Genomic DNA, 18,569 nt, shown 5'->3' with positions numbered 1-18,569 from the left:
TCTATTTTTATTTATCCATCAATCTATTTTTCATGAATTTAACTGCCGCTGCAATCTCTGCAATATATTTTTCATCTTGTGTCACTAAATTATTTCCGGTTCGACAGTTAAAAAAACAAAACAAAACAAAACGTTCAAACACATTGAATTACATTGGCCGTTTTTTTTTTTTAAGGTAAGAATAAAAGAATGGTAACAACGTCGTTGTTGGTGACAGATTGTGCTCGACAGCAGCGCGCATCAACACGTGCCCTCGCACTTTACAGCATGGTCACGTGAACTGCCATGCTTGACGGAAACCACTGGACGAAACCATTCACTGGACGAAACCATTGTAGCATAAGCCTGCGGGTGTGTAAACAAATGTTTCACCAAATATCAATTTCAATGTAAATAGTCTAGAAGCTTGAGCGTCAGTTTGTTAAAATGACAATATTACACGCACTTAAGTTGCTAAAAGACGTACGTATTTATGTGCCGTTTTAAAATAAGTAGCCTACATTCAGTGAGGAAGACTAAGTACATTCAGTGAGAAAGACTAACTCGGCAGGGTAATAACATTTATTTTATATAGAAAACGACAATTAATTAAAATACATTTTTAAAACTTAAAAGGAGTAATTAATAACTAATCATTTTCGGTACTCCGTGTTCCTTGCAAACTTGAATGAACCCTGTAACCCGGACTGCACACTGTGCATAGGTTAAGATAGCATTCGTGGAAAAACTAATTCCGGTTTTAAATCAGCGTTTGAAAAAATAATAGTTAGAAGCGGGAAATAGTGCAAACTAAGAGATGTTTCAAATCATTAAAGGTATCGCGTAAAACTAAACTAAATGCCACTTCTTTTGATCCTGTTTCTGTAATCACTATTAACATTATTGAAAAGAATTGAATTCTAGAATGGCAACCCTACGGGCAACGCTAATGTTTTTTTTTATTTTGAAGAGCTTCAAAGCGGAAGTTTTAACACACACCGGCCTCGGCGGCCTCACCATTGCCATGCCAGTCAGCCGATTTCCTGTTACGACAGTTCAAAACCAAAACACGAAAAAGTAGTCGCATTGAGAGTTCCGTAGGTGCAACCATGCGCACAAATTCCTTTGTGATGTTTGAATCCATGGATTCACGATGAGCACAGTTGGCGACAACCGGCGGAGACGTACAAGGAGCGCAGTCTGCTACAAGCTAACTGGAGGGCGAGGCGACGAGTCCACCGTGCTACGATGCCTGAGCGAGGGCAACGCAGGACAAGAACATGACATGGAGGAGGATACTGGATTCTTCAAGCAAGGCGACTTGGAGAGAAAGGTCATGGCCCCGCGCTACAGCCTGCTTCGGGAGATAGGGAGGGGCACATACGGTGTGGTGTACGAAGCAGTGGCCCGGAGGTCCGGTGCGAGGTTAGCCGTGAAAAAGCTACGGTGCGACGCACCGGAAAACGTTGAGCTCGCCCTTCAAGAGTTTTGGGCACTGACAAGTTTGGAGAAACGCCACCAAAATGTCGTCCAACTGGAGGAGTGTGTGCTTCAAAGGAACGGAATGGCCCAAAAAATGAGCCACGGCAACAAGCGGTCCAAGCAATATTTGCGGCTAGTTGAGACGTCTCTCAAAGGTAAGGCTTTTTTCCTCCTTGAACGTTGATAAACGTATGCCCTTTGTGCTGAGTCACTTTGAAGTGCTTTCAACTGACGTGTGCTGACCAAGTCACTTTGAAGTTTTTTCAAATGACGTGGGACAGATGTTGTAGCTGCCGATTTGTTCCCAACTTCGTTAGCTAATGCTAGGTTGACTGGTAGCGACAAAATTGACTACTTAACATACGAATTGTTTGGACGCCGTCTCATTTCTAAGAGAATGGGACATTCAACGTTAACACAGAAATAGCAACTTAGTTCAATAAAGGCTTGTATGTAGAGTACAGGCCAATTGACGCCATGACACAAATTTGGTTGGGGAAGGGCCTGTTCAGGAGCTCGTGTCTCTCTAAAATGGAGACAGCTGACTGTTTAGTCAGTGTTTTCCCACAGGTGTTTAGTCCAGCCCACAGCCTACCGTCGTCATGATACATTTACCGAGCCACTCCTTCCCGTTCACTTCACCATGTCAGAACTAAGGACTGCATATCACTGCCAATAAAGTAGTCATTTATTATAGACTTGAAACTTAATTGTGGCGAAGGTATGCCATGTATTCGAAAGAAACGTTTAAGATAATGTATGCTATGTCATTTTTTTTTTTTTTTTTTTTTCTTTTTGGCTAAGCCACGACTAGATGACACAACCCTTAGCAAAAAGTGTGGATCACCAGTCTCGGACGAGCACTCACTCACGTTTTATCATGTAGAACATGCAAATCTTTAGAATTCAGAAACACTAAGAGAAATGAATAAAAAAAAACATTGTGGTGGTCAGTAAATGTTACTTTTATAGAGCAATTGCAGGGAAATATAAATATGAAATCACTTCATTCTGAGGAAAAAAAATATGGAATCATGAGAAACAGAGAAATAATCAAAACCCATTTCTAGTATTTAGTAGTGTTGCACTGATACAGTTTTTTGGCCCGAAACCTGGCTGTGCAGTATCGGCCGATACCGATGCCACCCCGTTTTTATATATATATATATATATATATATATATATATATATATATATATATACATATATATATATCCCCCCCCCAAAGAGCTACATTATTGGCTGTGAAATCATTGCTATCAAGGCTTTGTCAGGCTGTTGCTTACCTTTGCAAAATAGGAAAAAGTACACTAAACCCTAGTAGGCAATAGTGGAATAAACCTTTGGCTCTCAAAAGCCAAAATAATGCTACATTTATGAAATGAATAAAACATGTATAATACTAGCCCAGCAGTAAGAAAGTAAAAATAAATTCATAATAATAAACTCTGAATGAACTGAATAAACTTTTTTAAACCTCTCAAAGGCCAAACAGTGCAACTTTCATGAACTTATTGTTACATTCTGCTGCTGGTTGGATTGTGTTTTGTTACTGTGCTGGTAGTGGGGGCGTTCCTGACGTCGCACCTGAATCCAATGCAGGCTCATCAACGCAGCATTTAAGCACGGGTGATCTCAGAGAAGGCTGCCGAGATATTTGCCTTGCTGATCGCCATTTGACATCTCGCACTATAGTCTCGCTACATTTGCTTGTTACGCCCCTGCATTGGGTTTTTTCTGTTAGTGTGCTGCTCTCGTTTGTAACCTCTACCCTGTGCATGTATTTTGAGTGTTTTTATTTTGGCTTTTTGGCTCGCTGCCTATCGTCTTAGTTAACCTTCGACTTTGTAGCATTGAGCTCCGTCGACCTGCTGTCACGGACTCCTTTTGTTATCTCTACTATCCCGCGATCGCGTGTTATTTTTTGTTAGCAATCATTAAACCCTTGTACGTATCCCCCGCTTTTTGTCTGCCTCGAGGTTCAACCTTGTTTCCGCATTTTCGGACGCAAACAAGCATCCCGTCTCTCTACTAGCCTCCTTTTTTTCGCGACGGGGGAGTCCCTTATTTCAATTTCTGAAAGGTGGCAACCCTACTTTGGAAACAGTTCCCAAATTACTGCGGCATTTTTTTCAGTAAAAGACAATAAAAGTAAAGTAGACGTAGTGAACTGACCAGAGATTGTTGCTCCGGTCCAGCGCCCTTCCTTTGGAGAGCAGTCCTGCTCTTCCAGGCCCAAACTCGTCGTGTTCGTTCATGTTTCGTCTTCAAATGTTTGATCAGGTTCGAGGTATTGAAACTGGCCGATTTAACTCCACATCTTGAAACTGTCAGGCCGCAAATCTTGCATGCAGCCATTGATTTTAATCAACGGGATTTCCATTTTGGAAATATTTCCCGACTGCCGCCATTTCTCCTGGTTTGCTTTTGCTCCATATGAAAAAGCGCCCTTGTAATTGGTCAGAGTGGCTATAGGCCCGCTCTCATTGGTCTGGAGCAGGCCAATAGCGATAGCTGCTTGGTGTTCACGTGTCATCACACAACACAGAGAAAATGTAGTGAGCGCCAGGAGGAAAAAAAGGCAGCGGTCAAATGTTATAATAATGGATCGGTAAATGGTATCGGCGCAGTCTTTGTTGGTACTCACCGATACCAATACCACCATTTCGGGCCAGATAGGGGTCCCCTGCCGATACTAGTATCGGTATCGGTGCATCTTTAGTATTTAGTAGCACCACCTCTGGCTTTTATGACCGCTTGCAGTCTCTGAGGCATGGACTTGATGAGTATTCTTCATCAATTTGGTGCCAACTCTCTTTGATTGCAGTTGCCAGATCATCCTTGCAAGTCGGACCCTTGCTGCGGATCATTTTTTTTCAATTTCCACCACAGGTTTTCAATAAGTTTGTGATCGGGGCTATTTGCAGGCCATGACAATGACTGGATGAGTGTTTCTCCAAGGAATGGTTTAACAGTTTTAGCTCCGTGGCATGATGCATTGTGATCTTGGAAAATGACATATTTTCAATTGAAGGGATAAGCAAGCTGTCTAAAATTTTGATGTAAAATTGTGCATTTATTGAAGATTTAACCAATGCCGTCTCCCAAGTGCCATTTAGCCCCATATCATCAAGTACTGAGGGAATTTTGATGTTTTATTCAGGCAATCATCTTTGTAAATCTCACTGGAACAGCACCAAACAAAAGTTCCAGCATCATCACCTTGTCAAGAGTCAAGAATCTGCATTGGACAAGGTGACAAGAGTCAATAATCTGCATTGGACAAGGTGGTGATGCTGGAACCTTTGTTTGGTGCTGTTCCAGTGAGATTTACAAAGATGACTGCCTGAAGAAGACATCAAAATTCCCTCATTCCTTGATGATATGGGGCTGCATGTCAGGGAAAGGCACTGGGGAGATGACTGTGGTTAAATCGTCAATAAATGCACAAGTTTACATTGAAATTTTAGACAGCTCTCTTATCCCTTCAATTGAAAATATGTTAGTCATTTTCCAAGATGACAAAAGTGACTAAAGATGACTAAAGAGTTGCACTTTTGAACTAATTCATTATTTTTTCAAACTTTGTATCTAAGTTTGTTCTACATGATAAAATGTCTGAGTGAATGCTCGTCCGAGACTGGTGATTCCATACTTTTTGCTAGGGGTTTTATTAGCTCAGTCCTCAGCGGGGGTGGGTGCTAAGCATGTGACCCTAGGAAACATTTATTTGTCTGTACTCGTAGGAAGTTAATAACAGATCCACTATTGTATCTGGACGTCTCTATTTCATAACTGTTTTTTTATGCACTGAACATCTGCTCACAAAGCACAGAAAGGGAAATATGAAGTGCAGAGCACAAACCCTAAAAAAACTACATGAAAAAAATATTTAACAGGGCTAGAAAAAATGCGGAGAGACGGAAGTAATGAGAAATTGGAAACTCTAGAAAGCTACGATCAAGAAATATGTCCATTTACAACTTGGGTTCATTGTGACCGTGGTGAGAAAAGAGGAAAGACTGGTACGTGTACTTGGTCTTGGCTAGACATTTAACGGTTACAAGGTATACCGTGGTATGAAAACATCACGGTTTTCAAATTTTCCGTCATACCGTTCCTATGGTATTGGCTATTTTTATGTCCTAAAGGTAGAAATCCCTCACTTGCATTTGCAGGGCTTACCGCTCCCCCATCGGTTGTTGCTCAGTGAGTCAAAGGGTCAGTTTACATGGCAACTCTGCGACACAATGACTGTGTTGCGGATTGGCCTCGCGTTCATATGGTGGCGGCGAAGACGGAAGGCAAAAACCCAAACTTTGGAATCCTGCCTCCAAAGTGGAAGGATTCGATTGCGGGGGCTTGAGGGGGGTTGCTCTGCATCCATATCAATGGAAAGCTCCCACGCCGATAACGTCAGCACTCCACACGTCCTATTGGGGGTGCACAGCAGTGCTACTAAACATTGAAAACGGCACTGGCGGAACGTCGGCTTTAATTTACTTTAATAATATTCTTAATTTAAATATGTTGAATGTTTCCATTTTTGTGCCTTTTGGAGCAAAAGAAAAATGCCATTGCTTTGAGTGGGCGGGCATGTTGTCTTCCAGGCTGAGGAGTTAATGTCCATGTCCATCATTTGCTGTCGCCTTGTAAATCTGCACCGCCCCCTAGGGCCTGGCATGAATACTACATCGTTTTGATGCTGAATTGCGACATTGGTCGAATGGAGACTGAACCATATAGATGCAAACGTGAAATTTTTCGTCGTCTTGGAGAGACACAATTTAACGGCCCCAAAGAGTCAGCTGTGCTACACGATAGCTGGAGGAGGTGAAACACCTGAACTTTTCCTCCATAAAACAAAACTAAGTCGTTGGTATTGGAATACTCTGGCTATAGAAAAGTTACGGCCGCGGCTGAGAGGAAGAGGGCCGACCGACATGTAAAACATGTTTGCAGAAGGTGGCCGCCAGAGGAGGCAATACCTCCAATATATTATTAACTCCAGCATGTTTAGTGTCTCGCGGTGGTAAAACAAATACGGCAGTTGGACAATAATTCAATTATTTTTGTTCTGGTGATAATAATATTTAGCTGTGGCTAAGTGTTTAGGCTCACCTGAAGGATTGCATTTATTTTAATTTCATTTAGAATATTTCATTACATTTTCCTATTTACTAATATGTTGTTTTGAAAAGTAAAAATCCTGTGCAATGGAAAAAAGTTTTTTTTAACAGACATTTCAAAATAACACATTTTAGAGCCATAATTGCAATAGCAAGAAACAGTGGTATTTTTGCTTAAGGTTATCATACGTTCAGAATCTCATACCGGCACATGCAGTCTTGGCAACAGAAAGCATGCAGCGAAATGGTCAATTGCAGAAAAATCACACTTGCATTGTAAGTAGGGTTGCAGCTATCAATAATTTACTGTGTTTAACTACTGTGCGCACTACTGTGGCGTGGCCGTGGAAAATCATGCACTTTCATTTAATTGATTTTTAAAAAGTTTTTGGAAATTGAATCCGGTAATATGCTGTTGCGGAGTATCCATGCTGTCCAATGGTCGGTAATCATTCAATACTCTTCCATATCAGTAAGTGTCAATAGTAGGGCTGTCCCAAACGACTTATTTTCTCCCGATTAGTCAGCCGACTATTTTTACGATTAGTCGACTAATATTATAATTAAAAAAAATTTTTTTTTTTTTTTTTTTTTTTACTAATTTAGCAATGAAATTTTGTTTTGACGCTTGTCAATTCACAAAAACATTTTGGAACACTTAAATTCTTGATTAAAGTACAAATAAACAGATAAATAACAATTATAAATCACAAATAAACAATGAGTTCAAATGCTGATTGAATTAACTTGTGCAAAAGAATGGAATGTAAACAGATTCAGAACACTGACTTCACCTTTCCAAAATGATTCAAAACAATTCTTTAAAAAATACCTAGCATTAATATTATAGTATGCTGTAGTACTATATATAATAGTATTATAATAATTATTCATTGCCAATCAGAATTTTCATAAAGGGTGTCATTTTAAAGGTATTTTTAGTGTAGAATCTGAAGTATGTGGGATTAACGCCAGAAATCGTTATTTACGTATATGACGAACATTACATGCTTTTATTTTGAAATGTTCACAGGAAGTACGTTCGCTAAACCGCTAATTTAAGCTTTACACTCTGTAAAAAAGCACTTTTTGTCATTGCATGTGTTGTCAGTAATAGATTTTTTTTCCTTTTGCAAATGCTGTTAACCAGCGATTTTTCATGTTTGAAGTGTCACCTTTTAACTGCAAGTTTTGGAGAAGGCTGCCTGTTTTATAGCCGGCTAAAGTAGGTCGTCTTTTTTCCCCATTCACCTCAAAGTAGCAATGCTAACGTACATAGTGTTTAATATAGATGTGTTTTCTTATTTTGTATGTGTGAACTTTAATTCTACAGCGTGTTGATGAGAGAAAACCATTACCATGCACGCGCGCGCAGCAATAAAACGCAACCGTGAAAATGACCGCCCTCATTTTTATTTACCACGCGATAAATGGACTTATTGCATATCGCACATCGCAACTTCAATAAAACATGTCATTAGTTAGTTAGACGGACTTACAATGTCCTGTCGTTATCATTCATGGCCGATGTGCAGCCAAGCTTGGCATTGAAGAGACAGGACACAACAGTGTACCCTCCTTTGTTTCTTTAAAAATAAGTCAATGTTTTGGACTCTGGTGCGCTTTTTTGGCTTTGTGCCGCTTTCCCCGCTTGCATACCAAGCGTGCGACATTCTGAACTTTCCACGCATATATTTTTTTAACCCTTCATTAGCCGTCGACGGGATGTTGTGCTCGTCGACGGATTTACGTCATCGATGACGTCAACCATGTCGACTAGTCGGGACAGCTCTAGTCAATAGGTAGCTAATTACTTTGTTTGGTAATGTGTAAGAGTGGCATTGGGGCTTGCCAGCGAAATAATCCAGAAATACAGTGGCATTGCCAAAATATACAAATATGTTTTAAAATCTGCAACACTCCTGGAAAAAGATGAAGTACTGTAAGAAGTGCAGTACTGTAACATGTTTGGAACTTTTGTTAAAAAAAAAAAAAATATGGGACTCTGTTTCGGTTTATATTATGGTCTCATGATTATAACTTAACGTTGACAATAAAGTCAAGGAATGCCGTCTTTGTGTTGCAGGTGAGAGAGTGTTGACGCCTCCAGAAGAGCCGTGTTACTTGTGGTTTGTCATGGAGTTCTGTGAAGGAGGTGACCTCAACCAGTTCATCTTGTCCCGACGGCCTGACTCGCGAACCAACAACAGCTTTATGCTCCAACTTACCAGTGCTGTGGCTTTTTTACACGAGAACAAGATTGTACACCGAGACCTCAAACCGGACAATATTCTCATCTCCGAGAGATCGGGAACTCCTATTCTCAAGGTTGCAGATTTTGGCCTGAGCAAAGTTTGCGCAGGTTTGGGAAACGTCACTGAGGGCAAGGAAGGCGACGACAAAAGTAAAACTATCAACGTCAACAAGTTTTGGTTGTCATCAGCTTGTGGCTCAGACTTCTACATGGCTCCCGAAGTCTGGGAGGGCCACTATACAGCCAAGGCTGACATATTTGCTTTAGGAATCATCATTTGGGCAATGTTGGAGAGAATTACTTTTATTGATGCCGAGTCCAAGCGAGAGCTCCTCGGAACCTATGTGAGACAAGGAGCAGATATCGTGCCGGTGGGCGAAGCGCTGCTAGAAAATCCAAAGATGGTACTAAACATCCCCCAGAAACGCAGGTCATGCATGTCTGATGGAGTGAAGAAGCTGCTGCTGGACATGCTTGCCGTCAACCCTCAGGACCGACCAGATGCTTTTGAGCTTCAGACAAGAATGGACCAGGTGATGTGTCCTGTCTGACTGTCATCCTCATCATTTCTCAGGTATTGCCCCGATATTTCTTTGACCATTCTTTGTTTGCTCGAACTTTTTCAGTCCTTGGCATTTTCTGTCAAGGCAAAATTGTATTGCACAATGCAACACAAGGTGCTGTACATCATATGTGTCCTAATTGAGGATCTGCAGCCTGGGAAGTAGGGGTGTGACAAAATATCAAAATGGTGATATATCGTGATACTTTGTATCGCAAAATTGTATCGATATGCTCCTGGCTAGAATTATTTATTGTTTTGAAAAGGTGTTTGAGAATAAAAAAAAAAAGAACCAACTAGTTGCCACCAAAATTGTCCACTAGAACACTGTCTCTGTTAACTAAATGGCTGCCTTTGACGGCGCTAGACGGCCAGTCCAATTACACTGGGAGGGGAAACCAAAGTATTCACAGCCAGTCTTGCTGATTTTTGAGACATTTAAAGGTCACTTTCTGTTCATTTTAGGGCATTTACTGGTCACTTTCTGTTGAGTTTGAGTCACTGCTTAATCTTTTGGTTAGGTTTATATTGACTGATATGAGTTTTTCAGGACAGATACCGAATATTAATAATTAGAGGGGCTGATAACCGATTTTTGGAGCCGATATTCATTTGCAGTGAAAGTGTAAAAATTGGCGTAAAAAAAAAGAATCATGAAAACACTGAACTTCATTAAATGCCTAAAGCATGTTTATTGAGTAATCCAAACAGAAAATAATAGAAGTACCAGAAGTACCTGAATTTTCTAGACTCTTATAAAGTTGAATAAAAGTAGAGGTGCAACAATTAATCGACAACTAATCGATTAGCAAATTAATCGACAGCTATTTGGATAACCAATTAATCGTTTAGGACCTTCTTCACCTTAAACTTTAAATTCTTTTATAACATCTCAGCTGTAAATATGATCAGATTTCTTATGTTTTTGTCAAGTCAAAGACATGAACAAAATCTGCTTTTGCTTTGGAAACCTACAATTCATATTTTTGCCAATTTTCTGACATCTTACTGTCTAAACAAGCTTCTTAATAAGGGTGCAACAACTAATTGACTAAATCGCTTAAAAAATTAGTTGCCGACGAATTTGATATTCGATAGTTGTAGACTACAGTTAAGTCTGCAAGCTGTAATAAATATTATTTTTTGAAGGAAATAGTCATTCATTTTGCCTCCATTGTCAATTACAACATGCCTAAAACAACTTCAAGGTAACTTGTAAAGGTAATTGAAAAAAGTGATATTGTATCAGATTAATCCTTTAATTGATCGTCCGATTAATCGATTATGAAAATAATCGTTAGTTGCAGCCTTAAATAAAAGGTTAAATAGCTCGCTGAATTTTTTTCACAGAAAATATAACAAAAATAAAAGTTCTCAAGCTCAGTAGCACCACTTGTAAAGTTAAATGGAAAACTTGGATAATAGCTCAGTGAATTTTTCCGGAATTCTCCGCCCTGATGACCTCGTATAAGTATCCATGAGCAAGATACTAAATCTCATGTTGCGCCTGGTGCTGTGTCACCAGTAGGTAGAAGAGGATATAGTGTGAAGTACTTTGAGGGCCTTAAAATGGTGGAAAGGTGCAATATTAGTGAGCCGAGAATATGTTCCAATCCACGGTAAAATCAGTTTTAAATGACCAAAAACACATCGCCACAGGTCATTGACAACAGTCTGTCTCGCGCTAGCCATGTTGAATAAACTCCGCTCTCCTCGTATGTTTACTACCGCGCGCAAGTCCCTCGTCCCACCCGTCGCTGATTGGTCCACTCCGCTGTCTGTTTGCTGTGGCTTGCTCCGCCCTGGAAATTTTATCCGCTTAATGGTGGCCAGACTCGATAGCTGGAACAGCGTTGAGTCTGGAGTACCAGGCTACCCTATCATGGGTCAAACGTTTACATGATGGAATGAAGGTCGGTGACCAGTAATAGCAGAATAGTCCTCATGAATCTCATTTTCATATGATATATATATAGTAGTCCTGCACAATACTGTATATCGTTTGAACATAGCCATCGCGATGTGGGCATGCACAATAGTCCTATTGGAGGATGTGCGATTATTATTATTTTTTTGACCATGTAAACTTTTGGTTTGCTTCATAAAAGCAGCAAGTGTGCTGAGACATAGCTTCCTATATCCCTTTGATATACAGCGATCTTCATCTTTCACAGATAAACCACCTTAGCTTGGATTAAACGGTATAATAGGAATACAATCATATTTCACGGTTTTGCAATTTTTTGCATATAAGTTTTTTCCAATATCATTCAGTCCTAATATATGGCGGAAAACACTGAGTTGACTGGAAGTTCCGCTCTGAGACAGCCAATTTGGCCAAATTTCAAAATTGTCCTATATGCATGTGTGATACATCATTAGAAAGCTTAAAATGTCAATTTTCTGGGAAGAAAAAATTTGAACAGGAGGACATTCAAAAAAATAAAATAATTTTAAACTCCAAAAACCCTAACAGGAGGTGAGCGCACGCGAGAGCATAATTAAAGACGCCACGATTTTAACGAGATATTATCACGTACTTGTTTTGATCCAAAAACTCCATGTAGCATGTATCATCAGGTGTCAAAACACAGATGTGAATGGCCACAGCCGGATTTTGGGGGGATTTTATGGGTAAAACATGGTAATATAACAAGGGTTGCGATGCAGAAATCGCAGACATCAAAGAGTAGTAAAGTTTTTCTTTTTCATATATTTACCCTTCTAAACTTTTTTTTTCTTTGTTTGGAGCGATTATTTATCATCTAAAATATTGGGGAAAACGTGACGGTAACGAAAAAACTACAATTAACCGATAGTTATGAGGTAGATATCCATGACTTTTTTACAGACGCCAATTTTGTCATTGTGACGTAATTTGTTTAAAAGTTAAAAATATGCAAGTGAATAATTTTTTTAAAGTCGTTTTATTTATTTATTTTTTTTTTAAAAACTAAATATTGGAAACCAATTAAAGATTCTAAGCTAAAAATGACAGACATTTCGAATAATAAATACGATTACTTAGTACTACTTTTTATGGCTAAGTTGAAACAAAAGCGGTTGCGCGACGTCTGTAAACGGGGGTTTCCAGGGAAAAACGGACAAATTGCAAATAGTTCGGTTCGGGGATTTAATGTGCCATGAATCCGCAATGGCAGCATAGAGACATATTGTTCTATCAAACACAACAGTTGTTTTGGCTTAAAATACAGCAGTTTATTTTAAAGAGGGGTGCAAGAGCAGAAACTACTTTTTTAGCCTTGCCTGTGTTTTCTGCCATATAGATATTAAGAATAATACTTATTATATAATTAATAATATAAATAATATTATATAATCTTAAAAATGGATTAAAATCCTTTTTACCCCCTTTGTTTGGTCTGTAAAAGTAATCATGACTGATGGCCACAGTTTGTTCTCATGATATCTTTCTGTGAATTTAAAGCCATAAAGTTGTTTGCTTTTCTCACCTACACAATTCGACTGAGTCAGCATCCATTTATACTGGTGGTTCCATAATTTTTGCCATAGATTGCATAGCCAGTAGTGATGTAACAAGGTACGCCTACCCTTCAAAGTGTGTGTCGAGTAGGGCTGCAGCTATCGAATATTTTGGTAATCGAGTGATTGACTGAAAATTCTATAAATTAATCGAGTAATCGGCTAAAACATTTTATTCAGGTAAAGAGCAATTATAAATATACAGGTACATGAGAAAACAAGACATTTCATCTAATATTGAACCATTTTCAGTCAATCAATGTCTTTATTTTCGATGTACATTATTGAAAACAGCCAACAATTGCATCTCAGATGTGACTAGAATTTTAAAAAAAAAAGACAAATTCACTGCTTTCACTCAAAAACTCCTAGATCTTATTAAAAAATATATATTTCTTGCCTAAAAATCTCATTACGCTTGATAACACACATCACTTAAAAGTTAGGTGTTTTTCCTCACGTTTCAATTGAAATTCCATTTGTGTCAAGCCATTTTTAAGTTCTAGTTTTAAAATAGTGTAAACTGTAAGTCCGAATAGGATTTTGAGTTTTTGCAGTGTTCAAAATAAATGTATGATACCTGCTATATTGGAGCCCATTAGGGACCAGTGCTAATTGGTGTTTTATCAAGCGATGACTACTGAGCTAAAATTGACAGTTAGCTTTATTAAGTTTTTATTTTACACCCTAATCACTCTACAGCGCTACTTTTTCAGATTAAATAAAGCCTGTATGTAAGACACTTTAGCCACACATCGACAGTGGTCATAATTAATAGAAACCTAGCCCTCCACAGGGCAAATGTTACGTGAACGAGTGATAGTAACGTTAATCTTATTTATTAGCGCTGTGAAGTCTACTGCTTTAAGATGGCGGCTGTTTACTAACGCTGCTGAGTCTTGTCATTTCGTGGCTAGTTCTACATACATGTGTTATCTATGAGACTCATCAGACACTACTTGCTACCACCGTAGCATCATGCAAGTGTAGTTTTTAGCAACGTCGGCGTAGTTTGTAGCGGCTGTCGGCTGCAGTAAGGTTTTTTTTGTTGTTGTTGTTGTATTTTTTATATTCATTGCTTCTTCTACGCACATGACGTCAGTGCGTTGTCCCGCATTAAAAGTAGTCCGGGCAAAACGGGATGCTTAGAGATGACAAAATTAAACGATTCCTTGAGGTGAATGAAATTATTCGGATCAGTTTTTAAACTCGAGTTGCTCGAGTATTCGTTTCAGCTCTAGTGTCAAGTAATGTTTCCACGTACCGAGGCTCACTTCATATAAGGTGCCGAAAATATTGATGTCCGATGCCTTGCTGCCCAGCTGTACCGCGTGATTGCTTCAGGTGGTGGTTTACATTTTGGTTTACATTGGCATGCGGTTTGACAGCTCGCTACAGTATATAAACACCTCAGGCTACATAAAAAATTTGGGTGTTTGAAGGACAGTTGTGATTAGGTGAGACTCGTGAGAGTTTGGGTAGTTTGGAGAGTTGGGAAAAGTGAAAGGTTTAGAGAACCAGCAAGAAAGAGAAGGACTTCCTCAGTGGAACATCTTTTGTTTTTGAATAAACCTGAATGGAAATCCCCCCATCCATCCTGTAGTTACAGCAATGTCCAAGTGACACAAGCATAATATATACTAGAGGTGTGCGAAATTTCCGATTCTTAGATTATTCGCGATTCGGCCGTGGAAGATTCGAGAACGATTCACAAACACCCACTTATTGAAATACACCAAGTAAAGTGGAACTAAAACACAGCGCGGTCTTCGAGACGCAATGAGGAACGGACTGAGAGTAAACATCATGCTAGTCATAACCCGGGTAATGACAATGCTCAACTCACAGCTCTGGCTCAATTCATGCCGCTAGATAAAAAACAAACAATAATACCTGACTGCTGCCTACAGCCGCTACAAAGCACACCCACACAATGCTACGGTAGATATCACATGTATAAAAAACTAGATGCGAAATGACTGAATCTGCGGCGTTAGGAGCACATGAGTAGAAAACTAGATGTGAAATGACAGACTTGCCGGCGTTAGTAAACAGCCGCCATCTTAAAGCAGTAGACTTCCATGGAAGGCTGTTGTAGCGGACCTAATTAACTTTTTATCTGAAATACTCTTAAATTGGAAAAATCTTGACTTAGAAATCTATCTTTAAATGATGAAAGTTGTAAAACTTTCACATGTCGAAAGTAGACAGAAGGGAAATTATGGAATAATGGGAGCAATTTTAAAAACTTTAACGGTTGATTCACAACATTAATTGAATGTAGTTTAAAGCTGCTGATACAGAATGTGGACTTGACTATTTACTGTTTTGAACTGTTAACTCGATACTGAAATAGTCTGTGTACAATTTTTGTAACCAATGTTTGCATGCCTTTGATTTTGCCTTTACATTTCAAAGAAAAAAAAATGTTCACAATGGCCTGGTTGGGTCCCTTTTTTCAGGACACCATAACTTTCATGTCCAAACTGTTGTTTTTCTTCACTGACCAATTATAACCAACATTTTGGATCGAAAAGACAAAAAAAAATTTTGGGGTCAAAATGTGCAATATTGATGTCCCATTAAAAAAACAAACATGCTCAATGAAACGTTTTGAAGCTTAATAATATTTATTCAACTTGTTAGGTTAAACATTCAACAGAGAAAATGAGACTAATAGTTTTATATTTGATAATTCAACAGAAACGGTATGTAGGGTTATGGACGTTTTTGTTCTTTCGAAATACTTTGGTCAAAACGGGTTATATACAGTAGACCAACATTGTAAAATAGTGGAAAAAATGTCTACCACAAAAAGGGTTTGGAGGATATCTCTTTGTGAGGTTAGGTATTGCAGCCCTCACCTTATTAAAAGTATGTATATACAATCTACTCCAACAAACAGATTTATATACAAATTGAAAAGATTGACCGTGAAGGAAAAAATCAAATATAACTGGGAAAAAAAGTGTTTTCAAAAATATGGGCAATAAACTAGTTATTTTATTTTTTAGACATGCTACTCTGTTTCCCCTTACACAGGGCTATTTGATACCGTACGTCACACAGCCCACTCTTTCCCCATTTGCGCACTGCTGTCAGCCTGTCACTTTTCTCGCTCGCTGACTCATCTGAAGAAAACCATAAGAAATCTGGCCCATCCTCTTCGATTCAATGAAATAATTCATTAGCTTGCACTAAATTTAGTTTTCGATTCATTCCGCTGCTCGCTCAATCCAACCGGCCGTCACTCACTCACTCGCCTCGCTCGGCAATTTATTAAAAATGTTCACATTACGTTCATCCTTCGTAACCTCACAATGGTTGCTGGGATATGTAGTTTTTTCCATGGTGCTTTCTGTTTTGAAAAAGGACTAGAGATTATGGAAATATGGACATAAACACATGGTCCATGCAGTGTTTTACTGTTTATTTATGAGGGCTATAATACTCAAATGACATTATCTCCCCTTTTACTTGGTCATTGACTTCAAGTAAATACGGACGTGGACCTCAACTTCCACACTTTAGAATGAGACCAACCAGTGGCACGTGGGTGACGTAATTACAGCGTGACGAGGCTCCAAAGATGATATGCGTAAATGTGTAGCTCCCAACATGTCCTTTGGTAAAGGGTTAAACAAGTCAAAATGAGGCTCGGTAGTGCGTGAGGCCTCCACCTGATCTTAACATTTTAATGGCAACTGTTCAGAAATCTGATCACAAAGGAAAAAGTATTTAAAAAGGCTTGTAATTGTAACGAGATGTTTGTGTTTCACAGGAAGAACATCTCTTGTATCCTCTCATGTTTCTTTAGAAGTTTTGAGCTTCTTCTAATCAAAACAAATTTGTACTTGTCTCCCTGCAGACATGCATCTTTTACATGGAGCTGCTACTTCACTGAAGTGTCCCTGTTGTATGTGATGACGGAAGATAAAGGGGGAAACGTTTGTATCTGCAGTTGAATACTTGCATTTGTTGACCTAAGAACTTTTGACTTAAAGTTTCATCGCTAATCCTGATGGAGAATTTGCAATGCCTTGAATGTTCTAATAAAAGAAGAAACCTTTCATCGCCTGCTTGTTGTGGGTACCTTAAAACCAATAGATGGGCTGCACGATTTATCAGTTTCATCGTGATCATGATTTTGGAAGCGCCAATTAATTTAACCTTGATCATTAGCTTTTTTTACATTTATAATGTTGACTTTGCTAGACATCTAATGAAAACACCTGAATAATATTTCAGCCAACCAATAGGGGGAAAGCATACAGTCAAGGCTTCGTTAAAGGAGCAATATGTAAGATTTGCACTTCAATTATTCATTAAGTAGCCCTAAAATATCAATAGACATTAAACATGTTTTTTGGAAACGATTCTAACACTGTTCTCAATGGTTTAGCAGACATTTTCCAATTTTTAGTTGACTATCAGCCCGTAAAAGGTATTGTTTTGATTAATTTAAATAAGACTAAGACAAAGATATGAATATATGTCGTGTACTTGTACCACAAGCGCGTGTACAGTGATCCTTTGCTACTACGCGCCCTCAGTCCATCGCCCATCACCATCATCCATCATTTCTTTCAATTAAAAAGCAAATATTTTATATAAAAATGTTAAGATATATACATGAATAAATCATTGTTGTCTTTTATACATACTGTATCTCATTTATACCATAATTATTACATTTGCAGTGCTTAAAAATCATTTATAAAAAGTATCCGGGTTATGTTCGTACGCTGGTGATGTAACCGGAATTTTCGTGTGTTAAAATGAACCCTTTATATACCCCGCAAATCTCATAATGACTATCCAAAAGCATATAGTATAGCATATTGCATAAGCATATTGTACTCTCGCCAAGACGTTGGAGCTAAATCCTAGCTAGACAACGGGCGAAACTGTAATCTTTCCCTACCTCTCTCGCTGTCCCACTTGGCTGCGTGACTTCTTCGTGTGCGCAAATAGGTTCTTCATGTGTACATGTGCTCTCACGCGCATGCGAAAGTACTACCTGCTCTACGCTTCCTGGGCCAAAATAAAAGCATGCATCACAAAAGTCAACATTATAATCAAAAACACATTTCGCCAAAGGGCAAAAATCATATTAATAAGTTAAAAAAAATATTGTTAGGTACAATAAGGTACTGTTTACGCGACTGAAAAAAAAAAAAGAATGACTGGAGACGAAATGGCGGGCGAAACTCCGTTGACCTAAAGTAGAAATCACGTAAGTCGGGTACATCGTACGGTGTTTTTGTTGTTGTTGTTGTTTTTTTTTTTTATTATACTTTGGAGGGGGAAAGGGAAAAAACATGTCTCATATGCATCTCTTTCCAATACAGTTAAATCTGAAAGAATACATTGAACACACAAAAACATTTTTATGTAAATAAGCGCTGCCTCTTTGCGGGTTTTCAATTTCGCATGGGGAGTGGTCCCCATTAACCGCAAAAAGCTGGGATCACTGTACTTGTACCACAAGCGCCTGTACTCGTACCACAAGTGCACTACAGACCAGCACAGCAAAATGCCACATTGGTATGATAACGCAGCTTGATTTTTAATTACGAAACTTCTCTTGCTGACCAAAGGAGAAGGGAAGTTGTGTGCATCAATATTTTGATTGTTTGGAGTACCGTTCTTCTCGTCA

The 18,569-nt window shown here is 38.8% G+C and overlaps 1 protein-coding gene across 1 annotated transcript; it reads left to right on the top strand.

Moving 5' to 3' along the window:
• Positions 1 to 964: 964 nt before the first annotated feature.
• On the top strand, positions 965 to 16,982 carry LOC130922263 (serine/threonine-protein kinase 35-like). The gene is made up of 3 exons (XM_057846927.1): positions 965 to 1,616; positions 8,677 to 9,418; positions 16,779 to 16,982. Exons 1-2 carry the CDS (start codon positions 1,133 to 1,135, stop codon positions 9,393 to 9,395), a joined length of 1,203 nt encoding a protein of 400 aa, XP_057702910.1. The 5' UTR covers positions 965 to 1,132; the 3' UTR covers positions 9,396 to 9,418; positions 16,779 to 16,982.
• Positions 16,983 to 18,569: the final 1,587 nt, after the last annotated feature.

This window comes from Corythoichthys intestinalis, chromosome 9, assembly GCF_030265065.1.
Source record: "Corythoichthys intestinalis isolate RoL2023-P3 chromosome 9, ASM3026506v1, whole genome shotgun sequence".
NCBI lineage: Eukaryota > Metazoa > Chordata > Actinopteri > Syngnathiformes > Syngnathidae > Corythoichthys > Corythoichthys intestinalis.
Note: the sequence above shows the minus strand (reverse complement) of the source record. Positions and strands in the feature narration are given on the sequence as shown.